The sequence below is a fragment of the Carassius carassius genome, chromosome 10 (genome assembly GCF_963082965.1).
Source record: "Carassius carassius chromosome 10, fCarCar2.1, whole genome shotgun sequence".
Classification (NCBI taxonomy): domain Eukaryota; kingdom Metazoa; phylum Chordata; class Actinopteri; order Cypriniformes; family Cyprinidae; genus Carassius; species Carassius carassius.
In genome coordinates this window covers 8,778,804-8,799,155 of record NC_081764.1, presented here as the reverse complement: position 1 = coordinate 8,799,155, position 20,352 = coordinate 8,778,804, and the positions used below count along the sequence as shown (strand labels likewise).

General features: G+C 35.7%; 1 protein-coding gene across 2 annotated transcripts in view; it reads left to right on the top strand.

Moving 5' to 3' along the window:
• The window catches only part of LOC132151686 (SLIT-ROBO Rho GTPase-activating protein 3-like), an 82,276-nt gene that overhangs the window by 34,139 nt on the left and 27,785 nt on the right, over window positions 1-20,352 (top strand). For both annotated transcript variants that reach the window (XM_059559979.1, XM_059559980.1), the window contains exons 3-5: window positions 2,486-2,648; window positions 7,398-7,460; window positions 16,559-16,744. In XM_059559979.1, coding sequence (XP_059415962.1) covers window positions 2,486-2,648; window positions 7,398-7,460; window positions 16,559-16,744 — 412 coding nt within the window. The remainder of the gene's footprint in view (window positions 1-2,485; window positions 2,649-7,397; window positions 7,461-16,558; window positions 16,745-20,352) is intronic.

Sequence of the window (20,352 nt, the reverse complement as noted above, 5' to 3'; positions counted from 1 at the left end):
TAGTTTGCTACGCTTAAGGATGTGTTACCCCAAATGTACAAAATTATTAAACAAACAAATGCAACTTTTTACAGTCAACTGCACAAAACAAAACCATGAACTATCATTCAACTCAGATGCTCTTAATTTAAGAAAATGCTCAAATACTTACCTAAAAAAACAGGTATTTTGATGCAACCTTTTTTTTAACATCAAAGGCAAGAGTTCAACGCCAAGATATGATAAAACTTTATTTAAAATTGCAATATTGTGCCAGAGGCTTTATGAGGACTAAAGTGGCCTACAAAAAGGATATCATCAAATTCCATAAGCCCCTGTCTCCTGTCACAAATAATCACAGCACAGCGCACAGCGCACAGTGCATTAGCTGTCTCAAGGCAGCTGGTGTGTGTTAAAAAAGCTGACTGTATATAATTCTTTTATAAGCACTTTCTATCAGCAGATATTTTATTTAAAGTTATATAAGAAAAAAAATTGTACATGGTTAAGGTGCACATGTAAAGGTGCACAGATTTGTGCCTGTATTCGAGTTGATGTTCATTGTAAGTATTAGAATCTAGTGATAATGATTCCTTTTTAACAATTCTGATTCCTAATTATTCTATTAATGATTCTTCTAGTACTTTTGAGAGCATAACGAACCTAATGACTTGCGGTTAATTCAGTAAATCAGTTCAGTGAATCAAGAGCCTCTCTGAGTGATTCAGTAAGTGAGTCATTCGATTTATTATACTGACTTATGAGCAGACTGATTAATGAGTCATTTTGTCCAGTTCATTTACAGATTGACAGATTATTAACTTTTTTTTTTAATTGCAGCAAGCTTTAGATTTAGATCCCCTATGCTAGTTTGATGTGCATTGTTGCTACCCATATTCATTTTAACTACATATAGCCTAAAGAAAACATAAGTGTGTGAGAGCCTTAGAGCATTGCACTCTTGTTTCAAAGGCTTTGAAAATACATTTAGATTTATACGTGATCTTTGACTCTTTTTAATATTTATGGACCATGGACATAAAAAAAGCAATTGGAGAAATGTGATTATTAATCATATGATCATTTTTTAGGCCTTGATTGTAGAGTCAGAGCAGTGCTTTTGATCTATTTTCTGAATATTGAAAAAAGAAATTGTAAATGAGACTAAAGGAAAAGGTGCCAGCCCAGATAATTTCTTTCCACAGTTTTGGATGAAATAAGGCAGTTTGTAATCTATTGTAGAGATCTAGCCTATGGCCTAGTGCTACAGTTGGCAGTTTCAAAAGCAGAGGCAAAAAATCCTTGATCATTTTGCACAGCTAAACTTTAAGCTGTTCGCCTTTCAGCACATTCTTATTTCCTTGCTGCGGCATATGTGTGATCCGGCACATTGCATTGCACTTCTTCCTCTTCCTCATTCTTGTAAATGCAGTTCTTATCTTCTGAATATTACATTTTTACGTTTAAGAGGAATCTATGCATGAACAGACTGCTTATTCATTTGTGTTTTGCAAGTCATATGACATTTGTCATATCTTTTCATTGAGTATTTGCAGAACAGCAGATCAGTTTAAAATGCAATAAAAGCATTTAATGCATTGTACCATGTTTTAACATGCTTTTGGACCTGTCCATTTGTTGGTAATACTTTATAATAACATGTTTGTATCAACTTGACTTCATTAAGATACACTAACAAAAGACTTTTTGATGGTTCCTTAAAATGTGCACTATTAACATCACCAAACATAATTTACTGTTAACATTTTTTGGGGAATCAACTTGAGAAATACTTATAGATGTCTCTATATATTAAGATTTGCAGGATTTGTTTTTGGTAAGCTTTTCATAACCGCAAAGGGAGCTGGTTGGCCTATGCTTCTTTGTTTACTGTTTATCCGTACTTGAGGGCAGATTACAGGGCTGATAACGTTCGTCACATGCAGCAGGGAGATATACGTTCCTCATTAGCAGTGATTAGCATTTCACTAATTCTCACAAGAGGCCACACTTTGATGTTCTCTCCCTCCCTATGCCTTTTCCTCCAAAGCCTCATCCTGCTATCTCTCGGCTTTCAATACTCACAACTCTGTTATTTATTTCTGCATTCCCTGTTCTTCAGCTTGTTGATTGGTTAAGAAGATAGGACTAGTATTTGACTTCCATAGTATTTTTTTCCATATTATGTAATACAATGGCTTTATATGATGGTAGAATTTTCATTTGTGAATATACATTTAAGTCTGCTATACCGCCTATAAAAGTAAATAAATACTGTATGGCTGCATTTGTTAGTTTATAAGAACTATTTCTAACTTTGCACTCAGCAAAGGGGAAAATTGTATTGTGCAGGCCATGTGAATTTCATTTGACAATCTGACAAATATGGGAAGATGATATGTTACATGGAGAAGGAGCCAAACCATTTAAGCTGGAAGGTAAGAAATGTAAGCAAGCCAACTTATAACAGTATTTAATATTATTATCCCTTTCTCTGCCCTTCTAGGAAAGAACAACACCTTCTCTCTTCAGTAAACTGCTGGTATCTGGTTTTGAGCCAGACTCGAAGAGAAAGCAAAGATCATGCCACACTTAATGATATCTACATCAACAATGTCATAGTTCGCCTGGCTCAGATCAGCGAGGACGTCATCCGGCTCTTCAAAAAGGTCTACAGCTTTGACATCTTTCTTTTTCTTCTCACATACAGAATATATATATATATATATATATATATATATATATATATATATATATATACAATTCAGATTTTTTTCTTGCAATTCTGAAGAAAGTCATAATTTTCACAATTACTAGCTTATATCTCACAATTCTGTTTTTTGTTTCTGCAAAAAAAAAAAAATTAAGTTACTTTTTTTTCTCTTGATTCTGACTTATTTATTCAAAACTGTAAGTTTATATCTTGCACGTCTGGGTTTATTTCTTACAATTATGACTTCATATCTAGCAATTTTCTCAGAATTGCGAGGAAAAAAATTCTGAATTGTGTAATTAAAAAGAATCTTCCATGAGAGTGACTGAACTCCCTTTGCTGCTTCAAAATCATTCTTTCACACAGCCAATCAACTTTATACTTTGCATGCAAATTCTTGGCAGACATTTTTCTTAGCACAGCAACGTCTCCCTCCTTATTTTATGTTCTGTTGGAATTTTAGGCTGAATTTAAATGCTTGCAGACATGTGTACAAATGGTATGCAACAAAAAGAATGTGCATGTTAAAACGCATGCTGTCTCACAGGGTGACTACAGCCTATTTGTGCACATCCTCTCAGAGTTAAAGTTATACTGTGGTGAGAAGTGCCGCTACTAACTGTATTCTCCGTGGTGTACTGTAACTTATGGGGTCTGGACTATATGAGTTGGAACGCTGTCAACACATAGCCTGGATTCCTGTGGTGTAATCCAAACACTACTAGCGTGTTTACACCTGGCTGCTTTTCCTGTAGGTGAGGCCCTGTGTGTCCAGCCACCATTCATAGGAGAGTGGTTCTGTGAGGTGACTGTGAACCAATAAAACACACCTAGAGCACCCTGGGAAGCTGTTAATTGCTTGCCGTGAGTGTACTCAAGGTCACCTAAAAGATACCCTACTCTGTATGAATGCATGCTTGAGTGCTGCTGAGATGTGACAGGCTTATATTTATAAACAGGTCTGCATATCTTTACAGATTTGACTCTAATTCACTTTCAGTTCAATGTGATTCAGAATACAGTTCATTTTGATCCAATTTTGATTAATTTTGGCATATTAAAGTTAGAATGCCCCAAAATATTTTGCTATACAAAAATTATAAACACCATTAATTAATTATCAACAATTATCATAAATATTATTAAAATGTGGAAAAAGCCAGTTCAGTTCAGTTAATTTTATTGTCATTCTATACATCGAAACAAAATTTGTACTCAGGTTCATGAGTCTATCCATAAAATTAACATATACTACAAACGTATAATAATACAATACTTGTTCATATCTTGTACAGTGTGTTTTTGATTCACTAAAATGAACTGAACATGTTCAGAAATGTGATATTTTATAATTATATTTACAACAGTGTGGCAATAAAACATACACCATAATATAATTATTACATTTCAATATGTATTTTTTTTAGGACATTTTTGATTACTTTTGGAACTTTTGTACAGTTGGATCAATCCTCGATGTCTAGTGTGAAATATGAGACCTAAATCCAAATCAGTTGAGAATCACTAGCCTAAAAACATGAGTCTGATGTCTGGAATGATAATGAATAGCCTTTCTTACATCCTTAAGCTCTTATTTGAACATTTTCTTTAATAACTTGTTTGAGAGACTCAGTAGCAGTTAGTAGGCCTAAACACTAACAGCAGTTTTGTGCACGTCAGAGGATTCCAGCACACAGTGAGATGGGTAACGTACACCTGAGGTCAGCAAAACGTTTCGCTGGTGGGTCGGATGAGGATGTATGAGCAGCAAAAACTGGGTAACATGTATTGTAGCTTGACAGCATTTTGAACACTCTTATGCAGTGTTACCAGCGGAAAGAGACTGCAGTGTGTCTTTCTTCATATTGCATCAGAGGTTTCCACCGAGAGCTGTTGCCATATATTCTCCACTGTGAGTGTGATGTATGCAGTAATACTGATTCTCAATACACATGGGCCATAATAATGTCTGATTTGGCTCAGCAAAAGCATTAACTTGGAGTGGGTAGAAGATTAAAAAAAAAGGGAACACCTCATTATATTACAAGATACAGTATAATGTCCTGTCTTGTTAAGCAATTTTCGTTTTTTAATAATTTTATGTTTTTTTCTCTGAACATATGACCCAGGCATTTTATTGTTAGTTTTATATATGCATAAAAATCTCAAAATAAATATACATTTAGACTGTATGTTATAGTGTTTTGATGCCTAAATTCACTTGTAGCAAATTCTTGATTTGTTTTATTTTACTTTAAAATGACAAAAGTGTAAGTAATTAGAATATTGGACATTTCACTGGTTATCTGCAATAACATGAAATTGTTAATTTAAATAATTAATATTTAAATATAAAAACTAATATATAAAACTATTCTTAGCTATATTATCCATATTAAGTCTGTACTCAAATAAGTCTCCTGAGCAGTGATTTTGTGTTTATATGCTTGACACCTTTTTTTTATTCAGGCATTTAATCTGTTTCATCAGATTTTGTGCTATATTGAGTCTATATGTTTCCTAAAAACAAAATCAACACATATGCATGAGGTGTTTGAGGCACTTACTGTATGAGGTAAGGTGCTTATCCCATTAGAATGGATGAATAGATTGTAAATTGGTTGCAGGGATAAGTGTGTATATCTATGTACACATTCAAGTGTAGAGGGAGATTATTTTTTATCCCTAAGCACAGGTCTGACTACTCATGCTGTAGCCTTTATTGATCACTAGGAATTATGGTCCATTATGCTATATGAACATAAAAGGGCATTGGACGTCTACTGGGGTAATTCATTCAAATAGACTGGGATCAAGCTCACGCGTTATGTATATTTTAAAATACGAAATATTGCATCAGAATATTACAAAATGTTTTTTTGCGCAGGATGGATCATTCCACCAACATGTAGTGTAGTTATTTTAGTATTATACAGTATTTATTAATATTAAATTAAATTAATCTTAAATTAATTAATTTTAGTGTTTTTATTTTATTTTGTTATGTGTTTTTGTCTTTTGTCCAATATTTCTGGTTAGCTTTATTTTTATTGCATTTTTATATTTTGTAATATTTGTTTTGCGTATTTCAGTTAGCTGCCAAGGCACCATTTCTAAATGTAAGTTAACGTTTTTCAAGTAATACTTTTTTTTTTTCAGCTTTACCAAAATCCAATTTTTTGATAGTTTTAGTTTCAGTCAACAATAACAACTTCTGTAAATCAACTTCAGAAAAATCTGTTTTTCGTGCCATTTGATATCATTTTATGTTTTATTTTTGTACTTTTTTGTACTTTGCATGGTTTTGTCATCTAATATGTTTTTTTTTTTTTTTTTTTTGAGTCTCTTCAGAGAAATGCACCATTCCTACGCACAGCTTTTGAACAGTTGATAGGAATGCTTGTACCTGTAGACTCTGTGGCCATGGGAGTTTTACCAGACTTTTGTTGTGTCTGAATGTGTTTATCTGAGCCAGTCTGTCTTTCTAATGAAAAAACCTGTGCTTGCAGTGAACAGTTTCCAGCTTCCCTGGAGTTCTTGCCCTCTAATATCTGCCAGATTGTACATCTGACTTAAGAGTTAGATGCACTACATTTTGTCGGCTCACACGGCAACAGGTGTGTGTACATATGCATGTAAGCAGGAGTAGCTATGCTGTGTGGGAGGAGGTACAAAATGTTTTTCTCCTCTCGTAGAGTTGTCTTTTTTTTCCCCATTAACTTGTTTATAGCATTATTAAATTATGTTTTACCACAGCAAAGCATAAGCAATTTTCACAAACATCAAAGATCGTTTGTGCTGAGGAAGCTAAATTCTTTTAATGTACAGAGCGTTATTCTCAGGACTTTTTATAATTCATTTGTTGAAAGTATCCTGTCTTTTCCCTTTATTTGTTGGTTTTCCTTATTGTCTACAAAGAACAAAAATCGTTTGCAAGGTTTTGTTAATATGTGCTCAAAAATGTTAGGTGTTCCCTTGCAAAGTCTTACATTTTATTATGAACAGCAAGTGATGAGGACGGCACATCAAATTATAGGAGACTGCACACACCCGTTGAATTATTATTTTGAGTGGATGCCCTTTGGGAGATGTTTAAGGTCAATTAGATGCTCCACAAATCGGTACAAATTTACTTTTGTGCCTGAAGCAATACAGTTATGTAATAAATGAAGTTGATTTAGATCATTTAATTAATGGGTATTATTTATTTAAATTTGTTGTCCCTTTTTTATGTATTTGGAGTATTTTGAATACTAGATACTAATTAGGAGTTTATTGAGGCCAAAATCGCAGTTAATAGTTAATTAATAGTGAGAATCGGACCTTAAAATAAAGTGTGACTATTTATGTATTTATTTTTTAAAACCTTGCATTTTTGATCTGGGTCAAGTATGTTTGTGATGCTTGGTAGGTTATATAAAATATATTTGTGCCACATATTACCAGACTACTAAAAGGGGAAAACAACATCTTTAACATGACACCATCAAAAAACATGGGGTTGTAAAAATTATTAATGGAATTGAATTTGCAGTACTTGTTGTCTGGCAAATAGGAAATGAGTTTTTAATGTTTCTAGATGTTTCTGTTCTTTTTTGTTTTTGTTTTTGAGTATATTATAATAATGTATTGTTACTGCAGGGTTTAGAGTTTGCCTAATTTGTGACTCATTTTGTATATATATATTTTTTTGTATGTGTTGCAGAGTAAAGAAATTGGCATTCAGATGCACGAGGAGCTGGTGAAAGTGACAAACGAGCTGTACACTGTGAGTATAATGTCTCTCAATCTCTCCCTCTTTATTTTTCCTTCTTTATTTTCTCGCTCTCCCTCTGAATGGAGCTCTCACCCGCTGTGTTCTGCCATGCACCATGGAAACGTTTTTGACTCTCTGGCCAAAAACAAAAACAGTTTGGCCGTGCGACAATTTGGCGAAGAAAGAAACTGTTGCTTCACATAGTTTTCTGTTAAAGGATGGGATTTTTTTTAGGTAATAATGAAAGTGGTACTATTGGTGATAGTGCTAGTGATGGGAAAATAGTAGATTGGTAAAGTCACCTGATAGAGTATTATAGTACAGTGGTTCCCAAACTTTTCCATTCCACGACCCACCTAGACAAGTGTAATATATTTCACGACCCACCAAAATATTAAAAAAAAAAAAAAAACAACGAGTGAAATTACTTTAAACCTAATCTTACTTAAAATTTTTATGACAGAAATTAAGTATTTAAGAAAAATAACCATTTTATTTTAGAGTACAACTGAAAATTTCACTACAAATTTACAAGTTTTAATTTTTGTTTACTGGCGTTAAAATATGTAGTGTCCATAAAAACGTGAAGCAGGCTCACTCCAGTGAAGTGTGATCTGCGCTGCTGTGTTTTGTTGCATTCATGATCCTTCCGTGTGTGTCGGCGAGAACGGAGCACAATCCAACACTTTTTTAGAAAAGCATAAGAAGCAAAGCAGAACTATCTAAAACAGTTTGGAGATTAAAATAATTGTGAAATAGGTAAAAAAAGACCGATTGAACCTTTTAATGACATTGCTCTGAGACCTTCAAAACACGCAACGCACACGGACTTAATTGCAATTTGAAAATCACACTAAGGATATTGCAGTTCATTATTAATGTTGGTGGGCTATATCGTTGTGATGAGTGGGTTCCCAGTTCCCGCCTCCTTCTTCCTGTGATTGTGAAGATTTTAATGTTTTACACTGGTGCCGAAGCCAGGGAGGAAGGAGGGGCGCGCTGCCGAAGATCCTTCGCCGCTGGGGTGAATCCGCAGTGCCATCGAGCAGGGCGAAGGAGTCTGCCGCCGAGGGTGCTCGATGTGGTGGGCTGGAGTGAGTTGCCGGGGGGGGGGGGGGGGGCGAACTCACTCCAGCCCACCGCCTCGATGACTCCTTCGTGGAAAGAGGTGGGAACCGGCGGACAATCAAACAAAGTTTTAATAACCAAATAAACACAAAACAGCGCGACAGCCCCTCTCGGATGACTGCCGTGCACAAATAAAAAACAAACACAAAATAAAACCCAGGCCTGGTCCTCTCTCGTCCTTCACTGTCATCGCTCCTCTTTTGTATCTTTCCGATCTCCTCCGTGGTTCTTGAGACCGGTGAGTGTTGCTCATTTCCCAATCACTCCACCGGCCTAGCTCTGTTCCCATGGCACTAGGCCCCGCCCCACTCGTCACATTCGTGCAGCCCTAGACTGAACTGTGTTAGTGTCTGTGTGTCATTGAAACGCAAAATTAGCTGCAGCCAAGTGACTTTGTGCGACCCACCTTGTTCCATTCCGTGACCCACGAGTGGGTCGCGACCCACAGTTTGAAAACCCCTGTTATAGTAGGAACATCTTAAATCACAACCCTAATTGCATTTTAATGTGCTTCAGAATCTGGGTCAATAGAAGCCGAAATCCGTCTTTGATTCCATTCCTTTAGTTTCTTTTATATCAACCAAGATGCAGCCTCTTTCTTTGGGCCTCACCTTCTCTCCCTGGATGAAATCCAAGCTATCTCTGCAGAGGAGCAGGGTGAGATTAATGTTGTCACCCATGACAGGACATCATAGGGAGATTCTTCTCCATCACTCGACCTATTCCAGATTCCTCTTTGCATCTTTATGCAGGTGGCATAGTAAAATGTCTCACCCGTATCTCTGGATAGAACTAGCCACAGTATATAGCTCATATGATCATTCTCCTGTTGTGTCATCTCTTGACTACGGTTGTAAATTGCAGTGTCAGAAAAGTCTAAAATGTGGTTGTACCCCACCAACCATAAAATATCTGAAACAATAAAACAGTCCTAAGCCATTTTTAAATCCTTACGAGAACAGATACGATAGTTATGAATCAGGAATACACTGTTACTTCCTTTTAAATTATTGAACCGCACACATATGCGGGTTGGGATCAGGCGCTCTGACGCTGATGTGTTTCAAGGTCACTGACAGGGAGTGTAATGTATCGCTGGAGAAGACATGGGAGAGGATCATTATCCTTCCCCTGCCACCCTTTCTATTTTTTCCTCAAATAGAGCCTGTCAGGATACAGAATCCCCGCAGAAAGAGCTAAATTATTACGTCCTGCATCATTGTGGTCACAAAATATTTAGTATGTAATTTATCTGCTAAGTAGACACAGAAATGTTGGCTTTTGTATGATACTGTATTATTGGAGTATAGGCTGTGTGGCGTGTTATCAGTTTTGATGATATATGTACAGTATATGAATGTGCATGTGGGTGTGTACACATAGTGTAAAATATGTATTTAGTTCTGCAGTTTTGCCATTTTTAATTCAGCAGTCTTAAGGCCCGTTCACACCAAGCACGATAACTATAAAGATAACGATAAAGATATAGTTCTAAAAATCGTTCTCAATATTAAAGAATAGCGGAGTCCACACCACAACTATAACGATAAAGGCAAAGAGAAACGATATCGTTGGAATCACTTTCAGAACGATTTTTTTTTCTGATGAACGATAAAAACATTGCCAACCAATCAGAATCAATCCTGCTGTAATGAGCTCGAGAATTTAATGCAGCAGACGCGCGTCCGGTTAGAATACAGACAATATTGTTCGCTGGTGTGGACGCTAATATCGTTATCTTTATAGTTATCTTTATAGTTATCGTTCTTGGTGTGAACGGGCCTTTACATTTCATTTATTTTAAACATCATGAAGCATACGTTTTTATGTATGATTTTCAAATGTCAGTGTTTGTTTTTTCCCTTACATTGGTAGGTAGTAGGTTCACCATTAACATCAATCATTCAACAGTCTGAGGATTATGCTACTGTTCTTGATATACAGCTTGACAATGATAATGAAAGAGAGCCTGCACTAGTAGACTTAAGTATTGATCCCTCTGCCCCCTTCCTGTGGTTTGAGTCATGTCTTCTGAATGTAGAATAAGAAATATAAATGTAAAGCTTCTGACAGTCCCAATGTGCGATGTGAAACTTCTGCATTAGTTTTGTTATGTGTTTGTGAATTAGGATGATCAATGGTTCTTGACTTTCTTTCTTGGGTATTAAAGCAAGGAGCTACAGGCAAAATAATGGTTTTTTTCATGCACTGGTAAATTTAGCTATTTCGTGCTATTTTGCTCCCATAACATATCAGTTGTCTTTCACAATAGTGAAATGGAAACATTCAAAATACACGTTTAAGTGTTTATTGTCTATTTACGTCCGTACATTTCAATTAAAATATATATCTTCAAAGTCTGTTTTCTCAAAGTGAGTGAAATCGCCACTTCAGTATAGTACATACACCAAACTTTACAGTTTTTATTCCTATAAGGGTTGTACAGAGTGGTTTGTTTATATTTCATTTGCCTGATTTATAGAGCATTTTGTTCCTGAAAACATGATGATTTATTTTTCTGGCTGTTGACAGTATAAAAGAGATATCTTAAATCCCTTCTGTAAAACATTTAACTGGTCAACAAAACAACAAGCAAGAAAAACAAGAATTTTGAACCTGGCTTAATCTAATGTTTAGATTTCTGTTCTAGAAACGTATGCAGATGAGTGCATATCTAATTATACAATGACTCATCTGTGTATTTAAATATCAAATTTCAAGAAAAATTGTAATACAAAACAGCTGTCTTTATGTACAGTGATTAATCAGCTGGGGAAAGTATGCTGATATCTGTTCATTAAACTGTTCACCCAGTACATTCTTCTATGTGCAAAGTCTAGGTAATCTGTCAATCAGATTGAACACCAAAATTGCATTTATATTTTTTTTTTCCATCTAAGAAGCTTGAAAAATTGAAAGTAGTAGTTTGCTGTTTTTGTAATGGAAAGTTCTGTGGATTTTGCACACAGTTTGTGAAAAGTGAAAGCTCAGCAGCTTTTGCCTGTGAACAGACCTATAACAAATGAGAGCTGAAGAACAGGTTGTGTACTGTATTTGAGAACAGTAATCCTTTTTCTAAATGGTAGAAAAACAGCTCATTATAAATTCTGCAGCTTTAAGGAAACTAGTGTAGTGTCCTTGCACGACTGCACTTGAAGCTCTATTAAGCATGCTTCTATGCATAATAATTGGGTGTTGACTTTGGGAGCCCCTCCCTAAAGACATTGACATGTGACTTAATTTAATTTGAATTAAATTTGTAGACCTTCATTGCAGACCTTCAAAACCAAGGAAATAATAGGATGTTGTTTGTCTTATTCAACCAGGTTGCATCTCGTGCCTCTTTTATGGTATGGTAAACAGGAGATGTTTATTGCAGAAATTGAAGTCCCACCTTTCCTATTCTTTAATGTTCTGAACAAGATTGTCATGTCATTCATTCCATGGTCCTCTGACTCTTCAGGATCTTGAAGGCATCAGCCTGCATGCAGTACATAGCATCAGAGAGTTTATTTTTGGCTGTTTGACAGGTAAATAGTTTAGTTGGAATGCCTCATATTTTTCTGCAGTGTTCAAGATGTTGAAATGGCAGCAGTTAGGGTGAGTACCGCAGTACAGAAGCACACAGATGTGCTCCGGGCAGTTTCTGTGGAAATGGAAATTGTATATAAATCATTGCAAGTTAGTTTAAGGTTTCTGGCTAATGCTCAAATATTGAGCTAATGTGGATTAGTAAAAGGAAATGAGACACAGCTCTCGGACAAACTTAGGCCACAAAACCTCATTGATGTTTGATGTGAGAATAAACGTTTTGTCAGTTCTTCAACTTAAGAATTTGAGATTGTGTTTCATTTGGTGATATATGAAGGCACATTTTTTGCTTTAAAATAGATGGTTTCAGCAGTGATTTTATTTTTTCTTATTATTATTATTTTGTGTGAACTATTTCCTAAAAAAAATAATTCCTTAAAAATGATGTCTTAGTAAAAATTGCAATTTAGTCAAAGCTGAAGATTTAAAAATTTTTCAAATGTTCAATATACATTTATATATATATATAATATATAAAAATATATTTATATATAAATAGAAACAGTTTTAAAAATTTTAATATTACCCTCTCCTTTGTGGATATATACTGTATATGTTTACCATAGATTTACTGATGCTAGCTGTGACCGTTATTTTATTGAAAGTTATATATATATATCTGAGTTATAGTTACAGTTTCTTAGTTACTATAAGCTACTGTTTTCATTAAACACACCTTAGATTTTTATAGAAATCGTATTTAGTTGATGTAACCATGAGGAGTAGTATTACATGTGTTATTACAGTTAAACTACACATTTTCATCGGAGCAGAATTTGCCAGCCTATTAAAAAACATTTGTGTGAAACATTTACATTTTATTTCAATCTTGTATACCATAAGTATATGTGTTTAAAGAGATCCCAGTGCTGTATCTAATGTCGATCTTGCCTAAGCATTGCTCTTTACAGCCTTAGGTCATCTCACCTCAACATGCCTGTTAATACAATTTTGATACCAGCCATGTCCATCAAACCTGCTTGTAAACCTGTTGCTTTGCTGTGTTCTCTTTAAACAGCATGAGCTGATGAGTGACAGCTTTGGTAGGAGCTGAGTGCTAACCTAATTTTCTCCTGCACTGGAGTACATAGATCCTGTCAAATTTATTAACTTGCTCAGTATTTTTATTGATAATAATTTCACTCTGCCTGCAGATTTAAGATTGTGTCACTTTGAGTGCTGTACAATTTACCCATTTTGTGTCATTGAAAATTGTAAAATAATGTCATTATTTAAATTCTGATGGATCAGTTCTAAATTGTTTCATTTGGTTATAATGTTACATATAGGCTGATGATGTGTTAGGTTTGTATGTAATATTCCAAGCAGCATAGAAGGATGTTATTTTAATGGTCTCTTCAAACATGCATACTGCAGCAGATTTGAGCACACGTTGCCCTCCGTCAACTTTGTAATGGCTGCATCGTTTACTCAACCGAATCGGTTAGCTTTCAGAAAGACATTTCAGACATCTGTGTATGTTTACTAGACCCCGTTAAAAGAGCTGGTGATCTGTCCGGGAGCCAGACACAGCTTGCACTTCTCTGAGAAATATCCTTTGCATCCTCTTCCTAATGAGCCTGAGGAAACAGCTTTTTCCATCAGGGAATACTAGGGACATTGGGCCAGGATCCTGTGTAACGTTTAATGACTGGAACATGTTATATAGAGTCGAAGAACAAAACTAATGGTTTAAAGTATATTGAATTTAGAGCATTTAACATGAATTCATCATGTGTATGTCAATATTTTGAAGTATTTGTGACTAAAATGGTTCATATTTTATGGTGCAGTTGATCTTATTCATAAAAATATATTTATCAAATAAAATTGAAAGAAGTATTTTTTTTTCCACAGCAGCAGTTTTCAACATTGGTCATTAAAATAAATGTTTCTTGAGCACCAAATCAGCATTTTAGAATGATTTCCAAAGTCTGGAGAAATAGCTTCTGATTTTAAGTTTTCCATCAAAGGAATAAATTAAAATTTTAAAATATGCTGAAAAAGGAAACTGTTATCTCAAGAGCACCTCAGTCGTGGTATTGCCGGCCCAAGACTCAAACCCACAACCCTAGAATAAGGAGTCAAACTCTCTAACCACTAGGCCACAACTTTCCTAACCTGACCTCAAGCTCAGAAAATTTTGTCATATAAGGTAACATTTGTCATTCTTTTATACTCCGAAATAAGAGTGTAGGTAATACGATTGTAAATATTTTTTTTATTTTTTTTTATTTTTTTTATGATTTGTCAGATTTTGGTACAATTCACGTTTCATGTAACATTTTGATCATTTATGATGTTCAAAAATGTCATTTTTATTGAATGCATGTACACTTAATTGGATATCATTATAGTTATTTCAGTTTCAGTATTATCATCAGTTATTAAATTCAGTAAATGATGCATCAATTTAGCATTTTTTAATTGCTACACCACAAAGTAAATCATTAAAAAATGGACATATGATACACAAAAGAAAGAATGTTTCATGGTTTGAGAATGACATGAGGGTGTAAGTAATGTCAGAATTTACATTTTGAGTAAACATTTCTTTTTATTGGTGAAAGCCATAGGCATTTATAGGTTAACCTCCGCAAAAAAATTGAAACATGGTGACTGTGGTGCTTTGTTTGTTTGTTGAGACAGGACTACTTGTTTGTCCAAATAATATACAATAGACAAGCCGGGGTGCAGACAACTATTTTTGCCATTTAATTTTAAATTGGGGTAGCACAGACACATTCCACCTTTAAATAACAGAGGAAGCAGCACTAAAAGCATGCATCGTGTCATCATGCGGATGCACTTGATGACCTCCTCTGGAATGATCAGATGATATGTGGGTGTAAAGTTAGAGTGAAATAGCTGAGTGTATGTACATTAATGTCAGGGTTAGTGCAGATGAGCATTCTGTGGACGCCGGCAGGCTGGCTGATTTAATAAGCATTTTATTGAAAACACCATCAGGCATCTGCTGGCCATAAGGAGCGGAATAAAGCTGGGCAATGGTGCAGTGAACCCCCCCCCCCCTCCCCTTTCACTTCTATTCTAAGTGTTCCATTGTTTGAGCAGAGAGGATAATGGGGTTGAATAGCAGGCTGGGTCACACCAATCAGACATGAGGTAAAACAGTTTACATCGTTGTGAACACCTCAGTCGTACAGAGAGATCTGTCATCAGAGTCAGCGAAATGTGCGGTTCTGTTTGAATCGGCTTTGTGTTTCATACACACTTCCTTCAGAATCTTATTGTCCTTAGATCGCCCTCTTTCAGCCTCTGTCACCCCGGGCTTGAATGGAAGGCTTAGACTTGGTGGAAAAGAGGCAGGATTATGGATACTTCTGCTGCCAAGTCCATACTCCTATGAATATTCATGAGGTGATCTGCTCTGTAGAGCTGACGGGAATACAGCTGATCTTTCTCAACTGAGACCTGCACAGCTTCTCTGGAATTCAAATAGTTTGGAAATCATTTCAAGGAAGTGTCAGGACTGAGTTGTTTTGTATCACCGCGGATATCATCATAAATGTCTTCATTTTGAGTAAATGCGAGAATAACATTTATGAAATGTTTCATTTTGTTGTTTGACATTTGGGTTGGGTTCTGCGGCACATATTCTCATTTACATTTTTACGAAAGTTCTAGTATAATTCAGGATTTTGTCCCACATAAACTGGAAGTGTACAAGTCTTTTCAGTGATTGTTACTTTCTTCTGTCCCAGTTAAATGCGCTAAGGTAATACTCTCCTCCAAGGCTGCGTTTATGTGATCAAAAATGCAGTAAAAACAGTAACATTACTCTTTAAAATTACTGTTTTCTATTTTCATATATTTTAAAAGGTAATTTATTCCTGTGATGGCAGCAGCCATTACTCCAGCCTTTAAGATTCTTTGAATAATAAAAAGTATATTTACATTTTTATGTAACATTATGTTAATCGATTTAGTGCATCCTTGCTGAACAAAAGTTTTATACAGTTGTGTATTTCTTTTTTTTCTGAAAGTATTCTCCTCCATAGATCTAACATATAATTTGTTCTTTCAGTATTCCAACAGTTTTGATGTCACTGATGCCAAAAGCCACTGGTGTTACTGGAAGATTATTAGCCTGTTCAAAAATGTTCAAAAAAGTGTTAAAACATAGCTAAGAGGATTTTAAATGGTATTTTTCTGAAGCAGGATTTCAGACCAATGAGATTTTGGAGTGGGCGGGCCAACCAAGTGAAACAGCAGAAATGAAAACCAAATATCATCTGCAACTATCATTTGTTTTCACAGCTAGCTAGGACAAAAACTCACATGATTGAGATTTAATCATTACCCATCTGATTAGGTTTAAGTGTGATGCTGTTAAACTAGTCTTTATAGTGTTTTATATAATCCTACAGGTGATGAAGACGTATCACATGTACCACACGGAGAGCATCAGTGCAGAAAGCAAACTAAAGGAGGCCGAGAAACAAGAGGAGAAACAGTTTAGCAAATCTGGAGACCTCAACGTCAACCTCCTGCGCCATGAGGACCGACCCCAGCGCCGCAGCTCGGTCAGGAAGATTGAGAAGATGAAGGAGAAGGTGAGATTACTCTGGTGAGCTTGCAGCTGAGCTCATAATGCTCTGCAGAGTGACTCATAATGCCTCCTTGCTTTTATTAAACCAAAGGGCCATTGCAGCCTTAAATCACATTAGTTTCGTCTCCCGAAACTCTCAAGCAGGATTGTGACCCTTTAAGAGAAAGATTATGTTATTTCAGGTGGTGTATATCAGGGGTTCTTAACCTTTTTGATGTCGGGGCCCAAATTTTACAGTACAAAGTGGCCCAGGGCCCAATCAAATATTAGCACTGTATTGGTTTATTGATCTCACCCTTGGTTTGATTTGTATTCAATAACTAAATGAAATCCACTTGCAGTTTAACAGTTCATTATTATTGTCTATATAAACCTAAAAATAAAAACAATAAAATGTTTGGTTACATTTTATTTCGATAGTCCACTTTAGGCATTCTACTGACTATAAGTAACTTTGTAACTACATGTCAACTACATATCAACTAAATCTCAGAAATTTGCAACTACATAGGTTAGGTTTAGGGTTAGTGTTAGGGGTAGGTTTAAGCTTAGTATAAGTTGACAATAAGTTGACAAAGAAAGTGTTAGAAGATATTAAGCAGACAGTCTACTAATACTCTACTAACTGCTAGTTGACATGTAGTTGCAAAGTTACTTACTGCTAGTAGAATGTCTAAAGTGGACTATCAAAATAAAGTGTTACCAAATGTTTTGCTAAAATAAATAAATTAAAAATAATATTTTTCAAACTAAATAAGTTGTAAATGAAAATTGAAATAAAGTGCAAATGAAAAAATATAGCTTTATAATCTGCTAAATAAAAAAAAGTAAAAAAATGGGCTGCTTTTTATTCTTTCTTGCAACTGATGCTGTATGTCTGTGGCCATGGCCGCGATACCATTTGGTCTCCCCTTTTCCACTTTAAAAATGTCTCCGCCTGTTTCACACATACTCCGTCTGCAGTGTTTATGCAGTCCGTGTGCGTTGTGTGTGTGGAGCAGAAGCAGCACGGACTCATTTTGCTTTCACACAGGACACGTTTGCAGTCCGCTACTGATCCGCGGCTGTTTAGTCCACAAGCACAACATTTGTTCATTATTTTATATTTAAAATCATGTAGAAAAATAAATTAAAACAAACAAACAAACAACAACAAAAAAGCTTTTTCGTGATTGTGATACTCTTATCACACTACAGTAACAATCTTTCATAGACATAAGTATAAACTCAAATATAAGCAACGTACTATTCATGTACTTGACTTCTAGGTTTGTATAATAAGTTGCTCAAGCAAGCGGCAACACATTTAAATACAACATTTAGCCTAATTTTCTTGTTGGGCAATCACAAAAATTTAAAATTAAAATTCACCACTGACAGAAACAGTTGGCTCTGGTGCCTTGTGCATTTAAATCTTTATTACAAGCAATCCCTAAGGTCTTAATGAGCTTTGTTTTTCTGCCTCCAAAAAAGTGCATATATTGCGTTTCCTTGTTTGCCTAAAGGTGCTCTTTTTCTTGTTTTAAACCTAGCCAAAAAGCCGTATGTTGTCTGAGAAACACAGTAGGCTTTAATTCTACAAATGTATTGTGAAATGACTGCATTTCCGTGTCAATCCATGTTCATTTTTACTGTGAACAATGCACTGTCACTTAAATTCAGCGTGGCAGCACAGCAAAAATAGACTCGGTACAGGCAGAAGCACGGCGGTAGGATTCGCGAAACCACGTGATTTGCCTGCCCAACACTACAGTTTATGGTCCAACATAGCTTTTCTTGATTTCTTTATGTTCTAACATGGTGTTGGCTGAATGTTAATGTTTTGTCCGGTTTAATTATGTTTATTCCAGTCATGCAACTCCTGCAATTAAACTCCACACCACTTCCTTTTTTTAATTGTCCTTGTAAAAGGGATCTGTGGTGTCATATAATAATGTGAGGTTTTTCAACTTGAAGGATGAACCTCTTGTCATCTATTTCTGGCCTCCTAGAATGAATATAATAATGTGAAATATGATTGGGAGTCTGCACAGGGTGTTTATTTTGAAATGCACATGATTTTGTGTCCTCTATTTTGTATTTGCTGTGCGGTTTGGACGCGGGGTGCGTCAGAAATAGACTAGGCGCCTATCTTTAGCGAAGCGGCGCAGAGAGCTACTTCTGGGACGCTTTTGAAAAGTGCCGCAGAGCGTCTGGTGTAAACACAAGCATAGACTAGAGTGACCGCGATCAGCTCCGGTAACCGCGTCGGAGCCGTAACGTGCCGCAGACTTGTGCTGTGGAAATCGGGTGAAACAGGCGTAACTTTTGCTACAGGCTACGGTTGACTGAGTGTCTTATTCTGCTTATTAGCGCTTGTTAAACAACTGAGGCATTACAGCCACTAGTGGTGGGATGGTATATTGTAACTGTCTCATGGATAACAGTGGTCATTGTAGTGTCTGTAACTTGTTTGGTCCTGCGGCCCACGGGTGGAAAACGTAAAGTTTTTTGCGGCCCTCCAGGTGGCGTTCACGGCCCAAGCGTGGGCCGCGGCCCTATGGTTAAGAATAGGTGGTGTATATTATTTATGCACAATGGAGAATAAAGCTAGCCCTTTGTCATCCCTTGACTTCCTTCTAAAACCACTGTGGAAGGAAATAAAAAGCCCATATTGCATCATCATGACCAATGTCTTTTTATCCAAAGCAACTTTCAGTACTCTTATTAGATAATCCCCCTGGAGGAACCTTGAGTTAAGTGCCCTTGTTCTTGGTTAAGTGCTCAAAAGCACAATGGTGACACTCTTTGCGAGGATCACACCAGAAAACTTCCTAATGCAAACCCTGAGCTTCGATTGGCAGTAAATGATGTTCCACACAAACTCTTCTCTTCAAGTGCTCCAAGTTTGGGTCACTTATAATCTTCCCAAGCTTGTAATGAGAAGTGCTTATAATCCTCTTTCCTTTTTGAGTCCTTTTTTTTAACAAATGAGACGCTTTAATGGCTTCCTGCATTTTTCCTTTGAAATAAAAGCTTCTTTTAAGGCATTTAATTAATTTAAAAATATATATTTTTAATATTATTTATTTTTACAGTGAATTATTACAAAAGTAATACTTAATATGTTAAATATTTGTATTATTATTATTATTATTATATTACAAAACTATTTGAAAGTGAAATTTTTCAATGGCAATATTTGTTAAATATTTTTATTTTGTTATAATAAACGTTAAGAAAATTATATATAACGATACTAATACAGAGACTGTAGACGGCCTGGAGCCTGAATGGCTGACTACTCACACAAACCAGATTCAGCATTTCAGGTTACTGACTTCAGCTATAAATCATCTAATTCATGCTAATTCATAGTTGGTTCCATGAACTTATAAGAAGCTAACTCATAGTGACTATGGCACCAGGCACCATAAAAAATGTAAAAATGAAATTTTACAAATATTGTGCTTTTCACACAAGGCATTTTTTATGTGAATGAATTTCCTTTACTAGCCAGCGTGCCCGCTCCCTCACTTTTGCTCTTTGTATTGTTTTCTTTTTCTCTCGGCTGTTCGCTCTCTCCCTCCATTCCTCCCCTTTTCTGGCTGCAATGCGTAGAGATGTTGGCAT